The 26805-nt window shown below is 41.8% G+C and overlaps 1 protein-coding gene across 3 annotated transcripts; it reads right to left on the bottom strand.

Annotated features, from left to right (window-relative positions):
- Positions 1-6638: 6638 nt before the first annotated feature.
- Positions 6639-22347, bottom strand: LOC130864516 (zinc finger protein 93-like). Of its 3 annotated transcripts, XM_057755039.1 has the most exons (7): positions 22050-22347; positions 20200-20281; positions 19602-19676; positions 15545-15620; positions 13462-13588; positions 12597-12689; positions 6639-10231 (listed from the first exon to the last, which is right to left on the bottom strand). In XM_057755039.1, exons 4-7 carry the CDS (start codon positions 15599-15601, stop codon positions 8364-8366), a joined length of 2145 nt encoding a protein of 714 aa, XP_057611022.1. In that variant the 5' UTR covers positions 15602-15620; positions 19602-19676; positions 20200-20281; positions 22050-22347; the 3' UTR covers positions 6639-8363. The 3 variants fall into 3 exon arrangements, with proteins under 3 accessions (XP_057611022.1, XP_057611013.1, XP_057611031.1); XM_057755030.1 differs by lacking the exon at positions 20200-20281; XM_057755048.1 differs by lacking the exons at positions 15545-15620; positions 20200-20281.
- Between the last annotated feature and the right edge of the window lie 4458 nt (positions 22348-26805).

The raw sequence follows: 26805 nt of genomic DNA, 5'->3' as shown, positions 1-26805 counted from the left end.
TTTTCTCCTGACTATTCTTTGTGAAGTGTATTCTGTGAAATTAAATTTTCATGAAGTTTGAGTTGATCATATAGATCTTTCATTGACACTGCAATAATATATCCCAGTTCTTGTTCATGGAGCGAGTTTCCTATTTCTAGTGTTTTCCATTCATTCAGGGATTCAGATTTTCATTATGGAGGCTTTTTGTCTACTTAATTGCTTTGTTGAAACTATTTTTTGTTTTTTTTGTCTGTTTCTTTTGTTTTGTTGAGGTAGGGTGACATATACCATCCTGCCAAGCACAGAGATGAAAGGCATATGCCAACACATCCGGTTTTGTACTATTTGTTTACTCTTCAATTTTGATTATAGAAAAACCAGTAAGAACAGGCATGACAAAGCTTTTTTACTCTGTTGGTTATATGGATAATAAAGACATTTTCCTCCAATAGGCTCTGTGTTCATTAACATATTTGCAAAGATCTTTTAACTTTTAAATCATTAAATTTTGGTAATAATTTCATAGATGTACTCAACACATTTGTGTTTCATTGCTAACCTCCACATTCTTGTGTTTTCACAGTCTTTGTCCCCTCTTTGTCATGTTCCCTGGTATTTGCAACAGGTCGTATGGGTTTCCTCTTCATGGCTGTGCAGTCAGCATTCACTCATTCTCTGTGTGTGTCTAGCATTGAGTCCCTGAACTAACTTTCCCATTGTAAACCAAAGTTCTCAGACTGAGACTCAAAGTAGACCAAGCTATGGTCTGACCAGAGCCAGTTAAAGGCAGTTTGAGCATCTTTATATGTAGAAAATATCAAGAGTGGGTTTTCTCCTATGGCCTGTCACCCTCCAGTCATAGGTTCTTGGAGAAGTTTGCGGTGCATCACACATATTTCCTTCTCTGGAAATGGCCAAAATTCAAAACAAATCATTTCATCATACAGACAACTGTCTTTACACTATAGCACTGCATAAGGAATCCAAGGGAAGCGACCATCCAGCTGTGATCCAGGAAACAGCTGCTTTGTGCAGTGGTGACACACACAGGATCAGTAAATGTATGTATAAAATCTGAGTCCTGACCAGAAAGACATTGATTCTTACCAGCTCTCTCAAGTTTGTTTAATACAGTTTGCTGAATTATTTTATATGCAGAAAAGTTTCCCCAAGGAGCAAAGTCATTTGTGTCCACAGGGTAAAGAGGGGGATGATACTGGTTGTAGATGAGATCTAGTGAAACACCACATGGTGTGGTGACTAGCCTGTTGCTGATCTATCTTTCCTCCAAGCTCCACAAAGGACTTAAGTTGCTTGACAGGTCAGTAGTGTGGTGTTGCACTGGATACACATCTAGGTAAGGTCACTGATGACTCTTCTCTCCCACTAGCTTACACTGCACCTTTTTATATTGTGAGTGCTACCATCAGGTATAGTTTGTTAGATACAGTGTTCATCTTAGTGGTCTGCTGTCTTCTCTATGTTTTTCAGATGTACAACATAAGCTGAATTAGAGCATGCTTGCTTTAAGGCTTATTTCAAAGATCATCAAATCTGAGTTTTTCATGTAATATTGATTATTCTTGAAGTTCAGAATTGTTTTGTTTTTTACAACTTGGAACCTATACAACTCTGACCTATATTAACACCTTAATTGAGATTTTTCCCTTTCTTCTTTTCTGGGTAACACCTGATGCACTGTACTGAGTTAGTGTGGACTGAGTGGACACCCACGTCCCTGTCCTAAGGAGATTGGAATCTTTCCAGTTTTCCTCATGGAGTAAATTGCAGGAGTCTCTATATTTTGGCTTGGCATAAGATGATCAGGTTCCTTCTTTTTCTCTTCTTTCTTTCTTTTTTTTTTTCCCTTGAGACAGAGTTTCTCTGCAGCTTTCGAGCCTTGCCTGGAACTACCTCTTGTTGACCAGGCTGGCCTCGAACACATGGAGATCCACCTGTCTCTGCCTCTTGAATGCTAGGATTAAAGACACGTGCCATCACTGCCCTGCTTCCTTCTTTTTTTCTATACTTTTTTTTCTTTGAGGCAGCATTTCTCTGTTTAACAGCCCTGGCTGTCCTGAAACTTGCTCTATAGACCAGGCTGACTTTGATCTCTCAGAGATCCCCCTGACTGTGCCTCCTGAGTGCTGGGAATAAAGGCGTACACCACCACCATTTATCTAGTTCCTTCTTAGTCAGCCTGCTGTACAGAGTAGGATCATAGCCAACCAAGTTTAAACAGTATAACTTTTTATTTTTTTGGTTTTTTGAGACAGTGTTTCTCTGTAGCTTTGGAACCTGTCCTGGAACTAGCTCTTGTAGACCAGGCTGGCCTCGAACTCACAGAGTTCTGCTTGCCTCTGCCTTCCAAGTGCTGGGATTAAAGGTGTGCGCCACCACCACCTGGCCTACAGTATGATTGTAGTTCTGTTGTTTGCTTGTTTTTTCAGATAGGGTTTCCCTGTGTAGCCCTTTCTGTCCTGGAGCTTGCTCTATAGGCCAGGAAGGCCTCAAATTCCCAGAGATCCACCTGCCTGAGAAATATTCTACATATGATCTATCGTAGAGGGAGCTCCTTTCCTAAAGGGCGTCGTTTTCTTCATCACCAATTTGACTCTGGGAGTCAAGGTGGGACAGTCAAACACAGAGGATGATGGGCATAGAAGGGCAGAGTCAGAAGAGACATGGGTAGACTGAGAGGGAGCAAGAGATGCGGGAGGGCAGGTAAAGCCATGAGCCACACGGCAATACATAGATTAATAGAAATGGGTTAATGTAGGTTGTAATAAGTACTTTGTAATAGACCTGAGCTATTGGCCAAACATTTATAATTAATATTAAGTCTCTGTGTTGGTTTTTTTGGGAACTGGTGGGTTTGCTTATAGTGCCAGAGGATTAGTGTCCATGATCATGGTATGGAACATTACAGAAGGCTGGGGTGAGAGCCCAAGTTACATTTTCAATTTTAATTGCTGTGCCTAAGAGATTCATGAAACAAAAATGCCTCTGATCTGCAAGCCCCCTGCCCAAGAACAGCTAGTTCCTGAACTATTTGTTCCTGAACTGCTGGAAGCTGTTGTTTATGGAAGACAACAAGCCACATGTATTTCAATCCCCTAAACATGTTTGACTCACCTGCACCAATGTGTTTGATCACATGTGGGCGGGAGATTCATAGGCTGGAAGTGCATCAGGATATATGCTTGCCCATGATTGGACCTGATGGGAAATGCAATGGATTATGGGTTTTCCTTCTTAAGCTGCTGCAAACTGTAATTCTGAGCCATTTTCCCAGGAACCTGGGAATGGACCTGGCCATTATTTAATTAAAGCTTGCTTGAAATTTGGCTTTAAAGCGTGGTAGTGCTCTTATTCTCTATTGGTGGGATTAACACAGGCATGGCTCTGGACAGCAGCTGAGACGCTACCTCCTGATCACAAGCACAGGCAGAGAGAGAGAGTTAACTGTCAGGAGCTCGTGGAACCTCAGAACCTGCCACCCAACATCACACACCATCCAACAAGGTCATACCTCCTAATCTTTCCAAAACAAGCCATCTAACTGGGCACCAAACATTCAAATACAAGAACCAATGGGGACATTCTTATTCAAACCACCACTGTCCATGAGTCCTATCAATGGTTCCAAGGACTATGGTAGTAAGCCTGGACCATCTCTTCTTCACTGTCTCAGCAGTTACTCTTGCACAGCACCCACTGTGCATGCAGTCTGTTTCACTGCAGTTTTCTTTTGAAGAGATTCACACATGCACGTGCTCACTGCTGCTATCTCACACCTAAAGCTAGAGTACCATGTCTTTCCATTCTTTAAATACAAATATGCTCAGGTGACCTTCACAAGGCTAAGTGCAAAAGAAATACTGTCTTGAGGACTCTAACGACTTCAATTTCACTGACAGGTAGTTTGAGTAATGGGTAAAAACATTCTGAAAGAAACCATTCCAGTATTTTATCAAATTCTGTTAAGATTATGCATACAGGACAGGCATGGTGGTGCACACTTTTAATCTCAGGCAGATCTCTGGGAGTTTGAGGCCAGCCTGTTCTACATAGTGAGTTCAAGGAAAATTGGGGCTACATGGTGACACCTCACCTCAAAAAATGCAATTACCCTCTCTTTCCCAAGCTGAAATAACATGTGAGATGTTCAGACTTAATGCTAGACCACATGCTCTTTACTGAAGACCATGCAAAGTCATTAAAAGTAACTTTTCTTTATTAAGACATCCAATTACAGAGTTTGAAAAACATACCTGATGTGATTTTATAACAAAATGCAGTTTACAGGAATTAAGATATGGAAAACAGAATTATTCAGCATTTATGAAGGACAGACAAAAATGTAAGTTTTGTTAGCATACACTGTACAAGACAGGTTTTCTTTTCTTTTCTTTTCTTTTTTTTTTTTTTTTTTTTGCTTTTTTCGAGACAGGGTTTCTCTGTGGTTTTGGAGCCTGTCCTGGAACTAACTCTTGTAGACCAGGCTGGTCTCTAACTCACAGAGATCCGCCTGCCTCTGCCTCCCGAGTGCTGGGATTAAAGGCGTGCCCCACCACCGCCCGGCGAAGACAGGTTTTCTAAGAACAATTTTCACTTTCCTCTTGTATCTGTATTTATTTTCTCCACATAGGTCTTATGGAGGATGCCCAGGTATTATTTCTGTATGGACAGAGTGTAATGGTAAAAGTAAAAATGCTGCAGATCCCCAGCGGCTGCAGAGGCAAAAACGCTGCAGGTCTCCAAGCTGCAGCAGTGGGCAGCAGGTCCCGAGAGCAGCCAGTCCCAAGGCAGGGACAGCGCGGTTCCCCGAGTGGCTGCAGCGCGCCATGAGACCATGCCACAGGTGCCCGAGCGGGGGCAGCCACTCCGTTACAGAGAGCAGTCACTAATTAGCCGGCTTTGCCAAGAATTTTCAACCAGTAATGCTTTATAGTTTGCTATTCCTTTGAACCAGGGCTTACCACATAGCCCTGGCTACCCTCAAACTCAGAGCTCTGCCTTCTTCTACCTAGTGTTGGAATTAAAGGTGGGCCAAAACCCACACCCAGATCCGAAAATGGTTTCTTGCAAATATTCTGGACATGCCAAGCAGAGGTGGTGCACCCCTAATTAATCCCAGCACTTGGGAGGCAGAGGCAGGCGGATCTCTGAGTTCAAGGCAGCCTGGTCTACAGAGAGAGTTCTAGGACAGCCAAGGCTACACAGAGGAAACCATCTCAGAGAAACAAAAACACCAAAGTTTTCTTTGGGGGGTGTAAGCACACCATACCCACCTCATGTGGAAGTGTATTCCTACTTCTACTCAAGAAAGCTCATCTGCATATGGGGTACAATAATAAGTTTCTTGGGGCAGAAATGATAATGTTGAGGGAATCTCCCCAAGAGTATTCCAACGGCACTGATGTGGAAGATTAAATATATTCCCCAGTGGACTGAAACCAGGCTGATTCCTGAAACACTTCAGCTTGTATTCTCAAGCTCTAAAACCATACGGTGGGGCTAGCAAGCCAACAAGTGGCACTTTAGTAGTCAGCTGGGAGCTTTTGTTTTCCAAATGCCTAGGTTCCAGCTGACAAGAGTCACCCTTTGTTGTGCCATTACTAAGACCAGAAAACCTATTGTGTTTCACACATTTCCCCTTCCTCAATTGCCTTCTGAGCCAGGTAGTAAGGTGAAATCATGTTTGATAATAAGCAGAACACAAAATCTTCTAAGTAAACCACTAAATAAATCAGTAAATTAGTATCTAACGAGAGGTCTTTTCTACCTTACTCGACTTCACTTTTGTTTTCCGAGACAGGGTTTTTTCTGCATAGTTCTGGCTGTCCCGGGACTGGGTCTTGAAATCAGAGACCCACCTGCCTTTGCCTACCAAGTGCTGGGATTTAAAGACGTTTTTCACCACAGGCAGGCTCAACTTTAATATTAATGATGCCTTGCTAACAGGGAGTACCTGCTGTCTGTTTCCCCAAAGAAGCTCCTTTTTCCAGGGCCAGGCAATTAGACAAAAGTCTCTATTCCCTCAGGGGTTTGAAGAAAGTTCCTACTTGCTAAAAAGAAGGGGGGGGGGTCATTCTCATTATCTCCGGAAAGAGGAATGAGTGGTTCTTCCAGTAATGTATGACTGTGGTGTCTACTGACTTGTCTAGGCTCCTGCGGTTCAGGCTTACTAGTTCCACCCCACCAAAAAAAAGCCCTCTTTCCCCCATTTGTAGTGGGAGCGGTGGGCTGTTTTCCTGCCACCCTGGCTCCCGGCTGTCTGGCTAGCTTATGCCCGGAAATAATTACACGGAAACTGTATTCTTTTAAACACTGCTTGGCCCATTAGCTATAGCCTCTTACTGGCTAATTCTCACATCTTGATTAACCCATTTCTAATATTCTGTGTTGCACCACGAGGTGTGGCTTACCAGGGAAGATCTTAAGCTGCATCTGTGTCGGAGAGGAGAATCATGGCGACTCCCTGACTCGGCTTCTTTCTCCCAGCACTCTGTTCTGTTTACTCCACCTACCTAATTTTCTGTCCTATTAAAGGGCCAAGGCAGTTTCTTTATTAACCAATGAAAGCAACACAAAACAGAAGACCCTCCCACATCACCCATTCCTCCTGGAAATCTTTCACTTGTCACCACTTCTAGAGAGCCTTGGCAATCTGGGATAAACTTTTCCCTTTTCACCCACAGAGAGGCTATTTTGGTTTCTTTACTGCACCCAATTTCATTCAACAGCAGCAGTAGGCGGCAGCAAGATGCACTGGTGGCGCCTGCAAGTTTCTGTGACCCCCAGAACCCTACCCATGGAGAAATAAAACCGAGTCCTAGGACAATACAGTTGAGTACTTCAACATTTATTACAAATAAAAAAAAATAACTTCTGGAAGGGGAGGGTTTCCATGACAGGATTGTGTTCAAGTAAGAAGAACCGGTGTATATAGGTATGTGTTTTGTTTTTTGAGGCAAGGGTTTCTCTCTGTATGTAGCCTTGGCTGTCCTGGAACTCACTCTGTAGACCAGGCTGCCCTTGAACTCAGAGACTTGCCTGACTCTGTATCCCAAGTGCTGGAATAAAGACATGTGCCACTATCAGGCAGTGGAAGAATTTGTTTTGAATTGATTCAGCACGAACAGGAAGTCAAAAAAGTTGTCTTCATATGCACAAAAATGTCCAAATTCTTGGTACTGGGACTGTCATGAACTAGCATAGTTGCTGAAAGGTCATCAAACAAAGGGCTTTGAACTGTGCAGGTATCTGTGTCTGACCCACAGAGCATCTGAAATTGGCATAAGTCATCTGTCCAGAGCTGGGCGGCGGTGGCACATGCCTTAAATCCCAGCACTTTGGAGGCAAAGGCAGGAGGATCCCTGTGAGTTTGAGGCCAGCCTGGTCTGCAGAGTGAGTTCCAAGATAGGTTCCAAAGCTACACAAAGAAACCCTGTCTTAAAAAACAAAACAAAACAAAAAAAACTAGTGGCTAGTTCTGACTTTGGGGCACCTTAGCATTACTGCACCCCCCTTCCTCAGAACCAGGACCCTGGTAACCAACCACGCATGCACTGGAGCTTTGAGTATTTTCCATCCCCACTGTAGTCTATCTTCAATAGACCTGGACCCTGGAACTGGGGTGAGACGACCTGCAGGTGTTCCTCCTTGTAATCACCATACCATTGATCAAGTAGAGTTAGCTGACCGTTGAATGAACTAGTCAAAATAGTTGACGAATGATTTCTGGACTTCCCCTTTGATTCTGTATTACCCCCTCCCTGATTTTGTGGTTTTTCCTTTAAAAGAGCTTGTAATAGACAAAGCAGGGGTTCTTCTCCTCTCAAGGCTGAGGGACCTCTGCCGTGGCAGAATAAAAATTCCTCTTGCTATTGCATCAACCATGCTGAGAGTGTCTCTTGGGGTGACCTCCGCCTTGGTGGGGCTTTAGGGCCCAACATTTCCTATCTACCTAACTTCCCTGACACTTTACTTGGGTTCATCTGATGTAAAAACAAATGATACAAATTATCATAAAACCGTTTGCTAATAAGGATGCTTTTCAGTGTAATCTAGCCAATTGTACTGTACTTATGTCAGCCAATTTCAATACTTACAATACAAAAATGTTTCCAAAGAACATTTCCATGTTAAATCAAAAAATCATATTCCACTGAAATACATGAGAATTTTGTGTATGCTTAGTTTTCTTCTTTGTAATACACTAACTTATGATCTTAGAATTTTTCTTCACTATAAACGCTTGATGTTTTTTAAAAATTCCTTAAAGGCTTTCACAAGTTTCCCATGTTCATAATGATTCTCTGATGTAGAGAATGCAGTGGCCCCTACAGACAGCTCTAGAAAAAGTATATGCCACATTATTTACTATGAAAAGTTTTCTCCCCAGTGTGCGTCTTCTGATGTCTTCTAAGGTTTGCCAGTGTGGTAAAGGATTTGTCACATTCACTACACTTGTAAGGTTTCTCTCCTGTATGAATTCTGTAATGGATGTTAAGGTGTGATAAATGATAGAATGCTTTACCACATTCCTTACAACCATGAGGTTTCTCTCCTGCATGGATTTTCTGATGTGTTCTGAGAGATGAACATTTGGTAAAGCATTTGTCACATTCATTACATTTGTAAGGTTTCTCTCCAGTGTGGATTCGGTAATGGACTTTCAGGTGTGACAGTTGATAGAAGGCCTTACCACATTCTTTACAATCATGAGGTTTCTCTCCTGCATGGGTTTTCTGATGTGTTCTGAGAGATGAAGGTTTGGCAAAGGATTTGTCGCACTCCTCGCACTGATAAAGTTTTGCAGCATGAGTACTCTGATGTCTCCTACAGGTTGAGTGATGTGTAAAGGATCGGCCACATTCACTACATTTGTAAGGTTTCTCTCCAGTGTGAATTCTGCCATGGCTTTTAAGACAGGACAACTGAGAAAAGCCCTTACCACATTCTTTACATTGGTAAGGCTTCTCTCCAGTATGGGTTCTGTAATGGACTTTAAGGTATGATAACTTATAGAAGCACTTACCACACTCTTTACATTTGTAGGGTTTCTCTCCAGCATGAATTTTCTGATGTATCCTAAGGGTTGAACACTGGGTAAAGGATTTGCCACATTCCTTACACTTGTAAGGTTTCTCTCCAGTGTGGGTTCTGTCATGTTTTCGAAGTTGGGACAATATATAAAAGCACTTACCACACTGCTTACATTTGTAAGGTTTTTCTCCAGTATGAATTTTCTCATGTGCCCTAAGAGATGAGCAGCGGGTAAAGGTTTTGTCACATTTCTGACATTTATAAAATTTTCCAGCGTGCATGTTCTGATGTTCTCTAAGAGAAGAGCAGTACGTAAAGGATTTGTCACATTCCTTACACTTGTAAGGTTTCTCTCCAGTATGGGTTCTCTCATGTTTTCTAAGTTGGGACAGCATATAAAAGGACTTACTACATTCCTTACATTTGAAAGGTTTTTCTCCAGTGTGAATTTTCTCATGGGCTCGAAGTGATGAACACCGGGTGAAGGATTTGCCACAGTCCCAACATCTGTAAAGTTTGCCCTCATGGATGTTCTGATGTTCTCTAAGCGATGAACAATAGGTGAAAGATTTGTCACATTTCTTACATTTGAAAGGTTTCTCTCCAGGATGGATTCTGTAATGGGTTTTAAGATCGGACAAACACTTAAAAGACTTGTCACACCCTGTGCATTTCCATAGTTTCTCTCCAGTAAGAGCTCTCTGATGTGTACCGAGGCTTGAGCAGGTCCTCAAGGATTTTTCACATTTCCTGAATTGGTGTGACTTTTCTCCATTATGGATTCTTAGCTGTACAAATTTTGGGGTAAAGCCAAAATATTTATTGTATTCGTTATATTTATACTCTTTCTTTCCTATGTAGATTCCATGACTCTGACTTATGTTTGAATATAAACTTAAAGATTTGTCAACATCTTTATATTTGCAAGGTTCTTCTCCAGTGTGCATGTATTTATAGCTACTGAAGTTGACTGATTCAATACAATCATCCCTGTGGTTTTGTATCCATCTGTATTTGTAGCAGTTTTCTGTAGTATTATTTGTTTTGCATAGTGTCCATTTGGAGGATTCATGAAGCATTTTGCCAAGCTCATTACATTTACATGACTTCTGTTGAATTGCCACATGCTCATTGATAGTAAACTTTGAGTCTTGATCCAAGACCTCCTTTGATTCATTCAACATCCGTTGATTCTCTGGAAAATGAGCACAATTAGGACTAATAGGGTTTGATGCATGATGAAACAGATTCAATATCTGAGTTCTCTGAGATAAGTAAATGCAGTTCTTTAGAACAGAGCTCTCAGGAAGGCAATACCAGAAGATCTCCATTACAGACAACAGCCTTTTTATCCCTGTCCAAATTTTGTATGCAAAAAAGACAAATAGTTGAAGAAACATTGGGAACAGAGCTCTCTGGTGGATTACGTTTGAAATTACTCTGCCTAATCCCCCCCGAAATATTGCAAAATTCAAAATATCTCCACTTAATAAGAGTACTGGTGACACATGCATGCTCAGAATATTCAAATGTCTTTTTTTTTAAATCTTTTTCCTTGATCATCTTTTTTTTAAAATATTTATTTATTATGTATACAATGTTCTGTCTGTGTGTATGTTTACAGGCCAGAAGAGGGCACCAGATCTCATTACAGATGGTTGTGAGCCACCATGTGGTTGCTGGGAATTGAACTCAGGACCTTTGGAAGAGCAGGCAATGCTCTTAACCGCTGAGCCATCTCTCCAGCCCTCAAATGCCTTTTAAGTTTAAAATTTTTCTCATAAATTTGACAGAGCTGGGTGTGGCAAAACATGTCTTTAATCCCAGAAGTTCTTAGACAATGGCAGGCAAATGTCTGTGAATTCCAAACCAGCCAGATCTACATGACAAGTCCCAGAACAGTCAGAGATACATTGAGAGATCCTGTCTCAAAAATAAACAACAACAACAACAACAAAATCTTGATAGAGACTTTTTTTCTTGTTTTGTTTTCTTTTTCGAGAAAGGGTTCCTCTGTGAAACAGTCCTGGCTGTCCTGACACTCTCTCTGTAGACCAGGCTGTCCTCAAACTCACAGAGATCCACCTGCCTCTGCCTCCCAAGTGCTGGGATTAAAGATGTGTGCCGCCACCACCTGGTGAGACTTTTTTCCCCCTAAAGACACATTAAAATCACCAAAAGTAATGGATGTAAAGAAAATATTTCTTGTTTTTAAACTTAGTGGTTTATTTTTACTTTATGTGCATTGATGGTTTGCCTGCATGTGTGTCTATATAGGGGTGTTGGGTCCCCTAGAAGTGGAGTCACAGACAGTTGTGAGCTGTCATGTATGTGCAGGGAATTGAACCCAGGTCTTCTGGAAGAACAACCAGTGCTCTTAACTATTGAGCCATTTTTCCATCCTGGAAAAAAAGAACACTTCTAAATTGTGAAGTAATATTATTTTTCTTTTTACACTGCATTTGTTTAACTTTGTGAAGCTGTATTACTGTGCCTGTCTAAAACACCTGATGGTCCTAATAAAGGTCAATAGCAGCCGGGAGGTGGTGGCGCACGCCTTTAATCCCAGCACTTGGGAGGCAGAGGCAGGTGGATCTCTGTGAGTTCGAGGCCAGCCTGGTCTACAATAGCTAGTTCCAGGACAGGCTCCAAAGTTGGGATTAAAGACATGTGTCACCACTGCCCGACTGATTATAGAACATTTCAATATCCAACATATAACAATAGATGATGCTATCAGACAGAATGTTAGGCCTGGAAAGAAGCACATGAACAGAATGAGACACGGATCATCCCCAGAGCCCTACTGAGAATCACTAACATGGCAGGACTCCTCAGTCTATTCAAACTTAAAGGAAGAAGCAGCAGGATGAATCCTGCCATGGTGATAGAACAATCATAAAAAGGAATGGTACTGTGCCACCTTTAATCCCAGCACTCGGAAGCTCAGGCAGGCAGATCTCTGAGAGTTCAAGGCCAGCCTTGTCTACAAAGTGAGTTCCAGGACAGCTAGGGCTACTCAAAGAAACTCTGTCTCAAACAAACAAACAAATTATAGCAATGAAAATCACTTCTTGCCATGTGGTGGTGGTGCACACCTTTAATCCCAGCACTTGGGAGGCAGAGGCAGGTGGATCTCGTGAGTTCGAGGCCAGCCTGGTCTACAAGAGCTAGTTCCAGGGCAGGCTCTAAAGCTACACAGAGAAACCCTGTCTCGAAAAACCAAAAAAAAAAGGAAAAGAAAATCACTTATAATCACTTATTATTGGACTGAAGACAGATAACTGAAGACTATGAATGGTACTGAGACAGAATCCCTTTCCGTTATAGACAAATAAAATTGCACTGGCATCCTAGTAGTGCTTTCGAGATAAGACATACGCAATGAGAACAATTTCTTCTGGCAATTACAGTAGACTGCATCTTGAGAGCATTGCACTAAGTAAAGTTATCAAAGAGTTACTTCTAGTGAGACAGAACACAGCAAAACCCTTTCCTGTTTTACCTTCCTCTTTCACTTGAGCCCCTCACTTCTGTCCTGTTCATTCACTCACTCCTACCTGGTTTGGCCACCATCACCTCTCTCTTCACATTCCAGGGCACTTGGATTTGCTCCAGACATGGGACCAGGTCTGCCTTGCACACAATAATACCTGCATATTAGAAAGTGGCACATGATTTTGCTGGATTCTATAGAATGTACCAGACAGCTAAAGAGATGACATAATAGAAGACTCTAGGAATGATTTACCAATTATTATATCATGGAAGAATCTTAAAAACATTTATGGGAATTTCTAAATAGCTGACTCAATGGTCAAAAGGACCCAGTTTGGTTCCCAGCACCTGTGGTAGCTCACACCCCTCTGTAGCTTCAGATTCAGGGCCTTTGCTGCCTCCTGCTGGCTTAGTCAGGCACCCTGAACACTCATGTAATGCAGGCTAATACCCATGCATAAAAAAAGATAAACAAAGTCTAAGAAATACTTAGGGAACATTTTCAGTTTACAGATTGCTTCCTGTTAAGACTGAGTCAAATGCAATGTAACTTCAGGATTTGGTGGGAATATTATCAGTCTTGAAGTACATCAAATGAAACAATGGAAATGGAACGTTAGGATGTGGATAGGAATATAAGCAGTTTCTGGATGAATCAAATGCAACGACTGAAATGATACTTTAGACATGGGTGGAAATACCTGCTACTGGGTGTCTGAAGGTAGCGTTGACCTAAAAGGCAAGCTTCATAATACGTCCAAAAGGGAAAACATGATGAAAACATCAAATACCAAGAGGAAGCATTAATTAACATTATCTCTCTAGGTTTCTATAGTTTCTAAGAGAGCTACCCAGAGAGTCTCCACATCTACAAAGTAGGTATATACCAAGGATCAGTTACAAATTCTGCGAGAAAAGTATCCTCACCCACAGAGATGAGGTTGCTGTAATTCTCCAACATGACATCCATGTACAAAGTCCTCTGAGCCGAGTCCAGGCATTCCCACTCCTCCTGGGAGATATCCACAGTCACATCCCGGAATGTCAAAGGACCCTGAAATGAACATAAATTTACCATGAGTAGAGTTCCTTCCTGGATACAAAGAACACAAGGGAAACTGGACTATTTTTCTGCTGTAAAAGAGGGAGCACAGTTATTCAGGGAGATGCTTTCTCTTGAGTGATCACACTCAAAAATGTATTGTCTAACTGGTTAAAGAGGACATATATTCCCAGAAACAATATACTTTTAGGGCAGATAAGACATTAATTCAAAATCCAGACAGAGAAATATACTTTTTATCAAGGTTGGGTCCGTTTCACACAGAATCACAGTGTATGCATCTGAGACAGAAAATTTGTGGTAAACAAAATTATGCTTCTAAATGCAATGGTAGACCTCACTAAAATAGTGACACTGGATCAACCTTTTCTGCAGTTAGGTCTTATTGGATTGTATTCTAATAAGCTCTGTTGAGTTACGGATCTAGGATCAATACTGTAGCTCCATAATTTTGTACAGCAAAGAGGCAAAACTTGGGAAGCAGAATCTATGGATTCATTTAATGTCAAAGATTTTTTTTTTTTTTTTTTTTTTGGTTTTTTGAGACAGGGTTTCTCTGTGGCTTTGGAGCCTGTCCTGGAACTAGCTCTGTAGACCAGGCTGGTCTCGAACTCACAGAGATCCGCCTGCCTCTGCCTCCCGAGTGCTGGGATTAAAGGCGTGTGCCACCATCGCCCGGCTAATGTCAAAGATTTTAAATACCAGGTGTGGTGGAACACACCTTAAATCCCAGCACTCGGGAGGTAGAAGTAGGCAGATCTCTTTGCATTCCAGGTTTATATAGTGAGCTCCACACCAAGGATGCAAAGTGAGACTCAGTCTCAAAATAATAAGTAAGTAAGCCTGTCAGAAAGCTCTGGTTTGCTCACAGTAAGAAGGGAGAAGCAATAATCCAAATCACTGATGCTCCAAATATGCACCATATATTGAGATTGTTTTATAAGAATATTTTTGGCAACCATGAAGTACACATAAAAATCAGGACTGGGAGCCGGGCGGTGGTGGCACATGCCTTTAATCCCAGCACTTGGGAGGCAGAGGCAGGCGGATCTCTGGGAGTTCGAGGCCAGCCTGGTCTACAAGTGCTAGTTCTGCGACAGGCACCAAAGCTACAGAGAGACCCTGTCTCGAAAAACCAAAAAAAAAAAAAAAAAATATCAGGACTGGGGGGCTCGAGAGATGGCTCAGCAGTTAAGAGCAGTGGCTGCTCTTCCAGAGGTCCTGAGTTCAACTCCCAGCAACCCATATAGTGGCTCACAACCATCTGTAATAGATCTGGTGCCTTCTTCTGGTCTTCAGGCAGAACATTGTATACATAATAAATAAATTATAAATTAATAATAATAAAGGAGAGCCAGGAATATATAGTGACACTTTGGAGAGAGAGAGAGAGAGAGAGAGAGAGAGAGAGAGAGAGAGAGAGAGAGAGAAGCAATGAAATTACAATCTGAATTTACTGACAAGAGCATACTTTAGGCCAACGGTTCTCAACCTCCCTAACACTGTGACCCTTTAATACAGTTCTAGACTTGCCAAATGGGTCATGACCCACAGGTTGAGACCCACTGCTTTAGGCCAAGATGATACATAGAACTGCAGTGCTGTGCACTCTAGATAGCTTAAGTACTCTGCATGAGGCTCAGAGACAGTGCGAGCTTGTCTAAAACTACCTCTTCCTAAATGCTCAGATGCTAGGGGGCACTGTGGGCATCTCAATGTGCACCTTCATAAAACTGCTTTAGGGATAGCTGATAGATCTCTCAAACAGAGCCCCTGTGGAACATTGCTCTCTTCACTGATAAATAAAGACATGTATCCATCCTCTGTGGCAATCCGGTATCAGCATATTACTCTGATCATCACAATGGAAAACATTTACAGAATTACAGGTCTTCAATCCATTTTCCTGTACAAATTCTACAGATGAGAAGTGGGCATGACACTGACCTGGGATGTATTTACTGAAGAACCAGCCATTTTTCTTCTTCTTGAACTTTTATTCATGGGTGTCAAAAAGATAAATCTAAAATTTATATTAAAAGCTGTTAGGAACAAAGTCATATACCACGTAAAAAGATCCAAACAGAATAACACCAGATGTCTTATCAATATTCCTACAGTTAGGAGACTATGAAACAATGTTTTTAAAGCCATGATAGAAAACAACCATTAACCATATTAGTGCAACCTGACAACACGTCCCTAATGAACGGACAGAGCCGATGTCATAACGGGCTGCTCAGCCTTCTCTCAGAGATCAGGCCTCAGTCTCAGTTTCCTGAGACTGAACAAGCAGTTTCTGAGGAAAAGACACAAATAAAGGACAATCAATCTCCAACACCCCCAACAGCAAGGAGGACACCTGGTACATGCAGTACTAGGCCAGGCCAGGCCTAGCCAGCTTCCACAGCAGCTCAAGCACAGGGCCTGGGACTTATCCAGGCCTGGCCAAAAAATGGAAAACTGTAGCCCTGACCAGCTTCTGACTAGCCCCAGCCAATTAGAACTAATGTGATTACCACTTGCTTAAGCCAATCATATCTAAAATGACCTAACTTCCTTAGACACTCCCCTCAGTAAGGCTTAAAGAAGTCCCTATATCCTTCTAGGGCGGAGGTGATCAGAGCCATCTTGCTTTTTGTAGGATGGTTGGCCCCAGCATAAGGAATAATAAATAAGACTCTTTTATCTTACATTAGATCTGGTCTCTTGATAGTCTTTGGACAGGCTTTCTCTGTGTTGCTTTGTTGCCTGCCCTAAAACTAGCTCTTGTAGACCAGGCTGGCCTTGAACTCACAGATATCCTCCCATCTCTGCCTCCCTAGTGCAGGGATTAAAGGCATGTGCCATCACTGCCTGGATCCTCTTGATAGTCTTTAGTCCCAACACTGGGCACAACATCAGTTGCCAGAGAGGTAAGTGCATTTGAAGATGGTCATGAATTAACAGGCCATTTCACTCAGACACACTGAAGAGAATAAGTAGAGCAGACTATGTATACAAGAATGAGAGAAGAGAGGATGGGGGAGCAGTTAGGGGAGGAGAAAGCTCAGCATTTAAGAGCACTGACTGCTCTTTCAAAGGATTCAGGTTCAAATCCCATGGCAGACTATAACTGTAATTCCAGGAGATATGATGCCTTTGGGCCTCTGCAGACACCAGGCTTGTACAAGGTGCACTGACATACATACAAGCAAAACACCCATATACATACACTAAGAATTAAAAAAAAGACACATTGCAAGTTTGAAGCAGTCAGAAAAAAGAAAAAAACACAGATCCAAGGGAACTCATGAGATGAAATACAGGTGAGGAAAAGATGAATATAAGAAAGCCAAGAATGAATAAATCAGGCACTGAGTTTGAAGAGCGAGTTCCAGGACAGGCTCCAAAGCTACACAGAGAAATCCTGTCTCAACAAACAAACAAACAAACAAATAAGCAAGCTAGGCACAACATAGTAAACAAGCAGAACACTGCAATAAGAAGAAAAAAATAGTACCAAAATACAACCACCTATAATATCACCAACAAAATTATAGGGAAGAAAAATCCAAGAACAAAGTGTCAGTAGAAACAGAAATGTCACTGACATATTTGAGTTCAACAAAAACTCATGAAAGAATTCCTAAAGGAGGTACAAAGAAATGGAACATGGCTTAATACAGTAAAGGGCATGTGTGTCATACCTAGGTCAGTGGTATAGCACAGAGAGAAAAATGAGCATTATGAGTAGAAACACTGTAACAAGATGAAGGTCACCATTCTTCAGTTTTATTGAAAGTGGAACTATGGCAGCTAGCAAGAGAAATTTGGAGGGGGAAGGGTGAAGGGGGAGAGAGAGAAAGAGAAAGAGAGAGAGAGAAGAGGAGAGAGAGACAGAAGGGGGGAAGCGGAGAAGTGGGGAGAGAGGCAGAAGCAAAGCTGCCTCTCCCAGAGGAAGATGGAAGAGGAAGATGGAAAAGAGAGTGAGCTCAGGCAGGAAGCTGAAGATCAGCCTGCCTCAGTGGATGGGGGAGGGAGTGGGCGTGGCTTGTCTCTTAAAGGGACCAGGCACCAAGACCATAACACCCTGGTCTTGAAAAAGAAAAATGCAAAAATTCTATGAATGTGCATAGCAGTCAAGAAGAAGGTTCGGCATAATTATTGTAGATCACAGAAAAAGTCAAATCAATCAAAATACAAAGAATATTGATATTATCTGTTCTGTTCACTAGAAAAGTTGTAGTCGATATGAGTGCATTTTACCCGATAATCTCCAAACACAAGAAGCCATGATTGGCAGAACGATAAGAAGAAAGCAGACAACTTCAGTACCCGTCAGGTGATGACATTTGAGGGAGGACCAGTGTAGAAAGAGGAGCAGCAACATTGCAGGAAAAGGTTACACCCAGCAGCCTTTGAGACAGCCGTCCACACTGCAACAGAGGTCTCACAATCTTTTCAAACCTCAAGGAGCATGCCCTACTGCATTCAAATCTTAGAAGTCACCAGACAGCGGTAGTGCACACCTTTAATCCCAGTACTCAGGAAACAGAGGCAGAGGGATCTCTGAGTTCAAGGCCAGTCTGGGGTAGAGAGCCAGTTCCAGGACAGCCAGGGCTACACAGAGAAACTGAATGGAGTGAGAGAGAGGAAAAAAAAAAAAGACACTCTCTTCTCTGATGAAGTGAAAAAGCAAATATGAGAAGCAGATGGGAATCAGAAGAAATACATGATGTGAAATTGACAGCTGGCATGTTCTTATTCAAACATGAAAGGAGGTTTGCCTTCCCTAAAGTTTCCAAGGAATTCCTATCAAAATCTTCATGGAATTTTTTTTGTTTTGTTTTGTTTTTTTGTTTTTCGAGACAGGGTTTCTCTGTGGCTTTGGAGCCTGTCCTGGAACTAGCTCTGTAGACCAGGCTGGTCTCGAACTCACAGAGATCCACCTGCCTCTGCCTCCTGAGTGCTGGGATTAAAGGCATGCGCCACCATCACCTGGCTTTTCATGGAATTTTTTGTAGAAATAAGGTAATCCAAAAGTGTTATTAAATTGAGGGAAGCCACAAACATTTCAAAGAATCTTCAAAGGAAGATCAAACCCAGAGGCGATTTGAAAATCTGTTAGAATTATAGCAATACAACCTTTGAGTGTTGCCATGAAGACAGACAGCAGGTGTCAATGGGACAGTGTACATGGAACTTAATACTGTAGAAAGATTCTAAGCAATTCTTATCAAAATCTGTGGGCAGACTGAGCAGTAGTGGTGCACGCCTTTGATCCCTGCCAGGTGGGAACCTTGTGCAGTCCAGGAGAGCCTGATTTACAGATGGAGTTCCAAGACAGGCTCTAAAGCTAGAGAAAACATGTCTCAAAAAACAAAGACAACAACAAAAAATCCTGCTAGCGTTGTTTTAGGAAGTGGAGAAATAACCCTAAAAGATTTTGAAGGAACTACAAAAAGCTGTAAAATTCTGAGAGCACAGAAAAATGAAGAGGTATCAATTTTCCTAATTTTATAATATATTAAAGTTATAGAAATGAAAACGATTTAATTTTTTAAAGATTTATTTATTTATGTATTTTATGTTTATGAGTGCTTCATGTATGTCTGCAGGTCAGAAGAGGGCAACTGATCTCAGTACAGACATTGTGAGCCACCATGTGGTTTCTGAGTATTGAACTCAGACCGCTGGAAGAGCAATCAGTGCTCTTAACCACTGAGCTATCTCTCCAGGCCCGAAAACTATTTAATATTTATATGAAGATATGATCAGTTATATGCATTCAAGAGAGACAGCATCAATTACACACATAGTCAAACAGAATTACATTTGCTTCTTACTATTCTTACATAAAAAGTATTCTAACACCTACAACAGGATAATCCTGAGATTATTCTCAGTGGATTTCTCCAGAATCATTTCTAGCGAAACAGAATGTGACAAAACCGATTTCATGTCCGGTTTCCACTGTCACTTGAGCCCCTGACCAACCCCTGTCTCAATCAACCCAATATACCTGGATCCTCTCTCTTCACCGTCCAAGGCTCTTTGTTCCGCTGCACAGGTGAGAGCTCTGGGTGATCATTTAGCCCTGCACATGAGAAAGAGATTGTTCAGAAAGCATCAGGGATTCTAACACAGTACTCTGCTCAGTAGATAAAGAGAAAACTAAACAGAGGAGTCTACAAGTGATCCCACAACTGTCATGCAGGGTTAGACACTAAAAATGTCTAGGAAACATTTTCAGTTTCCATAACCTGAGCCCCACTTCCAATCACAGCCAAAACTGAAGGGCAGGACTGGAAAGATGGCTCAGTGGTTAAGAGTACTGGCTGCTGCTCCTCTAGAGGGCCAAGAACCAAGTCCCAGTACCCAAACGATGGATCACAAACATCTGCAATTCCAATGCCAGAAAACTGACCCCTATTCTGGCATCTATAGGTACCAGGCATGCAAGTAAACACATGAGTAAGTGTAAAAAAACTAAACCTCAAGAGTGGAAATGAAACTTCATGATTAAGGTGACAATATTATACACTACTGAGTCTCATGGAACAGAAACAAAAGAAACACTTCTGCACATGAAAAAACACGAAGAATAGAGAAAACCTCACAAAAATGGTCTTTCCTGCTCTGAGAATTTTTCACTATGAGTTGTGAGGTTCATCCACGCACGGCTCACCCACATGCAGCAGTCTGAGAAAGAATAGTACAAGAAATTATTCTCTCCCACGATACTCAAACTGCTGTGATTCTGTTGCAGAAATCTCTCTGGAATAAGCAATCTTAAACCGTTGGAAGTGAAAAAGTACAGATGTCACAGGTGGACTGAAGCTGGGGTACCTCTGAGAGTTTCCATTTCTGGTTGTATTCGCATTTTATAATCTACAAGCACAAGGTGGGGCCAGGAGAAAAGTAAACAGGACTTTGCAGAAGTATAAAGGCTTGGAGGCTTTTCAAATGCATGATAAGCATGTTTAAATGCATGTCATAAGGTTGTTAAGGGCAACAATTTATTGTTTCAGCAATCTCCAGGTTATTCTATTCCAAGTAGCAAAATGAAGTCATGATTGGAAATTAGCTGTAAAATCAGTGCTTTATAAAGCACTGATTTTAAGGTGGTGGCACACGCCTTTAATCCCAGCACTCGGGAGGCAGAGGCAGGTGGATCTCTGTGAGTTCGAGACCAGCCTGGTCTACAAGAGCTAGTTCCAGGACAGGCTCCAAAACCACAGAGAAACCCTGTCTCGAAAAACAAAAACAAAAAACAAACAAAAAAATCAGTGCTTTATGTAAATCAGCAATTCACTATCTAATAAATTGTCTTTTCTACCTTATTCTATTTCAATTCTCCAACATCCAGTCTCTGTACAAAACCCTCTAAGCAGGGTCTAAGCTTTCCCCCTTCTCTTGGGAGAAGTTCACAGCAACATGACTGAATATAACAAACCCTGAAATAAAAAGCAATAGTTTGAGTGGGGTGGTGGTGGCGCACACCTTTAATCCTAGCACTCAGGAGGCAGAGGCAGGTGGATCTCTGAGTTTGAGGCCAGTATGGTCTAGAGTTCCAGGACATCCAGGACTGTTACACAGAGAAACCCTGTTTCGACCTCCGAAAGCAAGGGTTAGCCACATGTCCATGTGTTATTCTTGAACGAAGGAGACAAGAAAGAGACTCTTTTCTGATGTAGGTGAGTGGTCACAATTACTCAAAAGTTCTTTCTACTAAGGTGCTAGCTGTTCTATACAGTGCTTTATAACTGTGAACATACTCTGGCCTGACAGTCTCACTCTCAACATGCATAAGGTGTCTTTCTGGACAGTAAGATGCAACACTAAGACCTTCACATAACAATACAAATTGTTGCTGGGGCGGTGGTGGTGCACGCCTTTAATCCTAGCACAGAAACAGGCGGACCTCTGAGTTCAAGGCCAACCTGGTCTACAGAACAAGCACCAAAGTCACAGAAACCCTATCACCAAAAAAAAAAAAAAAAAAAGGAAACCGCGCACACACACAAAAATATTGAGCACTGTATTTAAACTACAGAATATATACATTTCAGATGGAAAATTAATGGAAATATCCTACAGTTTGCTAAAATATATTTGTGATTCAAACAAATCTACAGTTGATCCTTATGTGGTTATTATCTAACCAGCTTTTTAGGTTGACAAGCTCTAAATGCCACTCTCTTGAAAAGGGAAGTGATAGAACACGTTAGTTGAAAAGCTTGGGTTTCGGAAGTAATAAAAGTATACTGTTAGAACATCAGCATATAAATTCAAAAAAAGACTATTTTGAAAATCTTAAAACAAAAAAGAAAATCAGGATTAGTCCGGTTCACACGATATAAATTTACCGAGGGCAAATTTTTGTGAGAGCCGGCTTCCTAAATCAGCAGCAAACAGCTCGCACCCCGGGTCCTTCCCTCCTGGGTCCCAGCCCCGCAGCTCCTCTGACCTGGGAGGTTCCAGGGCCGCCGGGCTGCGGTTCCCGCCACTGCGCTGCTGACTTTCCCAGGCCGCCCCGCGGCGACTGCGGCTCCGGGGAGTTTTCGTGTCCCCGCGACACCTCGCCAGGTCCTCCGCACCCAGGTCTGCCTTACTTAGGGAATGGCGAGTTTGCTGTGCCAGCCGTCTTTGGCGCTCCGAGCCTACTCTGGTCCCGCCCACCATGCAGTTTGCTCACATTCGCCCATCCCCACCCACTTACTTCCTCTTTCCGCCTGGTTTCCCAAGCGGGCCCGGCTCTGCAGGTGTCCACCGGTCACTGGGCAACGCCCCTGAAATCGGCGACATTCCGGGTTTGGCTGTGAAACCGGGTTTCTCCTCTCACACTGTACTAGCAATGACCTGTGGGAAATTCTGCCGCTTAAGGAAAATTTCTTCTCTGCAGGCAAGTTAGCTGGCTCGGTTCAGCAAGCTTAACGTAGACAATCAAAATATATAGGTCACTCTTGCCAGAACTGGTATCACAGGCCTTTAATTCCAGCACTAGGGAGGAAGAGACAGGTGGATGTCTAAGATTGTGTGTGTGTGTGTGTGTGTGTGTGTGTGTAAGACATGGAACCAACAGGGCTATGGAAAGCTGTTTAACTATACTTGGGCTCAGCTTTGGACTAAGGTCTAATAAGCGGGCTGCAGCAAGTTAGTATGTCCTTGTAGAAGCTCGTTGTGGCCCTCAATAACTCTGGGACACTCAGTCCCTCCCTGCAAATTTAGGATGGGTTCAGGCTTACATGGGCCTGCCATATGCTAAGAAGCACCAGAGAAATATCTGGAAGGAAAGTGGCCGATATTTGTGATAAAGTCAATCCAATTTTCTGAACCTTCCCTCCACATTATCACTGGAAATGGATGGTTAACAGGGCTAATTTAACACCTGAAAATATATGATGAAAAGATTTAAAGGATGATATGCTTATGGTACTCCTGAGACTCTGTAGAACAGTAGTCTGTACTTGGGGCAGTCTGAGCCTCAGGAAGCATTAAAATCCCTTAATATACAACAACAACGTAAAAGGACTTAGATATTATATTGTTAACAACCAGAAATCATAGCCGGGCGGTGGTGGCGCACGCCTTTAATCCCAGCACTTGGGAGGCAGAGGCAGGTGGATCTCTGTGAGTTCGAGACCAGCCTAGTCTACAAGAGCTAGTTCGAGGACAGGGTCCAAAACCACAGAGAAACCCTGTCTCGAAAAACAAAAACAAAAAAACAAAACAAAAGAAAAACAACCAGAAATCAGAATAGTGATGTAGACATGGTTCCAGGAACTCAAAATTCAAACCATGAAACAGAGAAACCTTAAGAAATTAAAACTTCCCCCCTCCAAAAAAAAAAAAAAGATTCTAGGAAGAGACAAAAATGATAAGCTGATCTGGTAGATACATGTCTTTAACCCCAGCACTCAGATGGAAAAGGCGGGTGGATTTCTGTGAGATACAGGCTGCTTGGTCTACAGAGAGGGTTATAGTAAGGCTCTGTATCAAAACAAAACAAATTAAAGAGATATTTCAAGACAATGCCCCATCTTAAAATGGAAAAAAATAACCCTCATGATGGATGATGATGATTTAAAAGACATTTAATTGTCTCTTTTCATCTAAAACAGAAAGTAACAGTGTTTTTGCAAAATATCTCGTAAGTATATAATTGATTTTATTAGGTCATTTCAGTGTGGAGGCCTGTTGGGACCTAATGGGAGTCCTGGCCTTCCTACTCACCTCCCCTGTTGGTGACCTTTTTTGCCCTTGTTGTTCTGGGCTTCTGAGAAACTTACAAGTTTCGTACTCTCAGAGTGGTTTACTAACCCTGCTTCCTGAGTATGCATTGCTTGGCCCTAACCCAAGGATCCTGCGATGAAGTCTCCATCCTGTTGACCCACCTGTCTGGGTTAAGTATAAAACCCCCATGGTGATGTACAATAAAGGGCTTCTGATTCTGCAACATCCAGAGTGCGTGATTCATTAATCGGACTCAGCATCCAGGCTGCGCTTGACAAAAGGTCAGAGGGTCAGAATTTAACTTCTATTTCTTCAAGATTGTTTCTGCCTCAAAGGTCCCTTCGAGACTTAGGTCACAGAGTTCTCTCTCAAGATTATTGACGAAAGGGGTGGTTAATAACCAGATGACCACCAGGCGGTGGTGGCTCATGCTTTTAATCCCAGCACTCGGGAGGCAGAGGCAAGCGGATCTCTGGGAGTTCGAGGCCAGCCTGGTCTACAAGAGCTAGTTCTGGGACAGGCACCAAAGCTACAGGGAAACCCTGTCTCGAAAAACCAAAAAAAAAAAAAAAAAAAAAAAAAAAAAAAAAAAAAAATCCACATGACCTTGTATTTCAGGAATAGAGAAGAGATACTTTTCTACTTAAAACAAAAGTCTAAGGATCCAACTAAGATTCTAGTTCCCTTAAGGAGATACCATTGGATTCTACCCAGGGAGTGGTTTGCCTACAGAATGTTTTGGTCTAGGGTGTGAGCTTGACTTGTTTTGTTTTATCAACACAAAGTTTAACTATGGATGTAGCCCATGAACTTCAACTGGTCCATTCAAGTCCTTGTATCCTGTTAAAGCAGTTTTTATCGTTGTTGTTGTTTTTTAAATCTTACTCCTACCTCTTGGGGTCGGGGCATTTTAAACAATTGGAAATTAAATGTGGGCAGATTGGTTTTATACCCATGTACATACAGTTGGCACTAAGTAGACTTAGCCAGTTAGGAAAAAAAAGAGCCTGGTGGTGGTGGCACAGGCCTTTAATCCCAGCACTTGGGAGACAGAGGCAGTCGAATCTCTGGAAGTTCAAGGCTAGCCTAGTCTAGAGCTAGTTCCAGGACGGCTAGGGCTGTTACACAGGGAATCCCTACCTCGAGGAAAAATGGACAACAAAAACAAAACAAACAGGAAGAAAGAAAGAAAGAAAGAAAGAAAGAAAGAAAGAAAGAAAGAAAGAAAGAAAGAAAGAAAGAAAGAAAGAGAAAGAAAGAAAAAGAAAGAAAGAAAGAAAGAAAGAAAGAAAGAAAGAAAGAAAGAAAGAAAGAAAGGAACATGAGGATGTGAAGGAATAGTATGATTGTGGGGGTGTTGCGGGAGCTCCTTCCGCTCCTTCAGCCAACAGCTGCTGAGATACCAGCCCATTGGGGCGTGGTCTCTCTCCCTTTAGAAAAGCGGCCATTTCTCTCTCCTCTCTCTTTTGCTTCCGGCTCCGCTTCCGGCGACTAGACTCCCTTCCTGATTGCACAGAGGGCTGTTGTCTGGGACGGTGATCTGTAAGTTTTTTCCCCTTTAAATAATAACCATTATATTAATCATAATTCCAAACTGGTGTGGGATTGTTTGTGATTTACACCTTCATCAGGGGAAAGTTGGGAAGGAACTGGAGTGAGTCTATCAAAATGTATGGCACACAAATATGAAATTCGCAAACAATAGATTCAACTTTAAAATACTCAGACATGTGTTTAACTGTAAAGGAAAAGCCTCTGTGTTCTGGTGGAGTTGGCCAGGATTAGATAGAAAGAAAAGTACTACCTGAAAAAAAAACCTTATTGTTTGTAAGTAAGATATCCATAACTGTGAATTAGGATTCTAATTTCACTGCCAAGTAATTTCTGTTAAATTCATCTTAAAGCCTCAGACATGAAATATAGACTTGGACAAGATTATGCAAAATCATATATGGCTTACATGCTATGGAAAGATTTTGAATGAGTCTCCAGGGCTTTATCAAGCCTTGCAAATTACCCAGCATGCCTCATTCGTTAAATTAAGGTGTTAGAACTTCAGGCAGGAGGCTATATTACATTTACTCATTGAATTTCAATGTAAAACTATTAAACACGGATGTTTTATTTATCAAAAATTTTTAGGTTGACAAGCTCTAAATGCCACTCTCTTGAAAAGGGAAGTGATAGAACACGTTAGTTGAAAAGCTTGGGTTTCGGAAGTAATAAAAGTACACTGTTAGAACATCAGCATATAAATTCAAAAAAGACTATTTTGAAAATCTTAAAACAAAAAAGAAAATCAGGATTAGTCCGGTTCACACGATATAAAAATTACCCAACACAGGGTTGTAGAACATTTCAAAAATACAGGCAGTTACTGTATTTCAAAAATACAGTAGATAATGGGAGGATGTTACTTTACTAAGAGATGGAAACGTATAGCTGTTATTCACCATTTTCAAAGAAGGCAAACGCGTGAATTTCTTGGTGTATGGTGCACACTGTTCAACATGACTATACATTCTCTAAGATTAGATTTTATTTTCCTCTGATATCTCTATTTTTCCACATACATTTCATTGAGGACATCACTAATTCCATGGATTTGCTATTATTTTTTAGGGATCTGAAAAATATATTTTTAAGAAGCCCCTGCTTCTGGCTAAATGGTAGGCTAGCCCTTTTCTCTTCCTATTGCCCAGGATACTTACCTGTATCCTCCTTCTCCTGCAAAATAAATTTCATCTCCATTTGTGTTACAGTAATGAAGTTTGCTTAGGCTACTAATTCTCCATGGAACAAAAACACACAGTCACGTTTCCAGGAGTTACAGGCAGCAAGTGCCAGGGAATGTACATGTAAACTGCTATCATAATCTTGCCCCCACACAAAGAAAATTGAACTCCACGAGAGTCAATCACTTCAAGCACCGTGTGTTACAAATAAAGAGCAAGAATAACTCCTGAAACCAAAGGGATTCCAAGACAGGA

The sequence above is a fragment of the Chionomys nivalis genome, chromosome 2 (genome assembly GCF_950005125.1).
Source record: "Chionomys nivalis chromosome 2, mChiNiv1.1, whole genome shotgun sequence".
In the NCBI taxonomy this organism is placed as follows: domain Eukaryota; kingdom Metazoa; phylum Chordata; class Mammalia; order Rodentia; family Cricetidae; genus Chionomys; species Chionomys nivalis.
Note: the sequence above shows the minus strand (reverse complement) of the source record. Positions and strands in the feature narration are given on the sequence as shown.

Coding starts and splice junctions, on each gene's coding strand:
- LOC130864516 (XM_057755039.1), bottom strand. CDS start 15,601: ATGAATAAAAGTTCAAGAAGAAGAAAAATGGCTGGTTCTTCAGTAAAT. Junction 13,589..15,544: donor CTTCAGTAAATACATCCCAG/GTCAGTGTCATG, acceptor TGTTCATTTCAG/GGTCCTTTGACATTCCGGGA. Junction 10,232..12,596: donor GGTGATGGTGGCCAAACCAG/GTAGGAGTGAGT, acceptor CTCATTTTCCAG/AGAATCAACGGATGTTGAAT.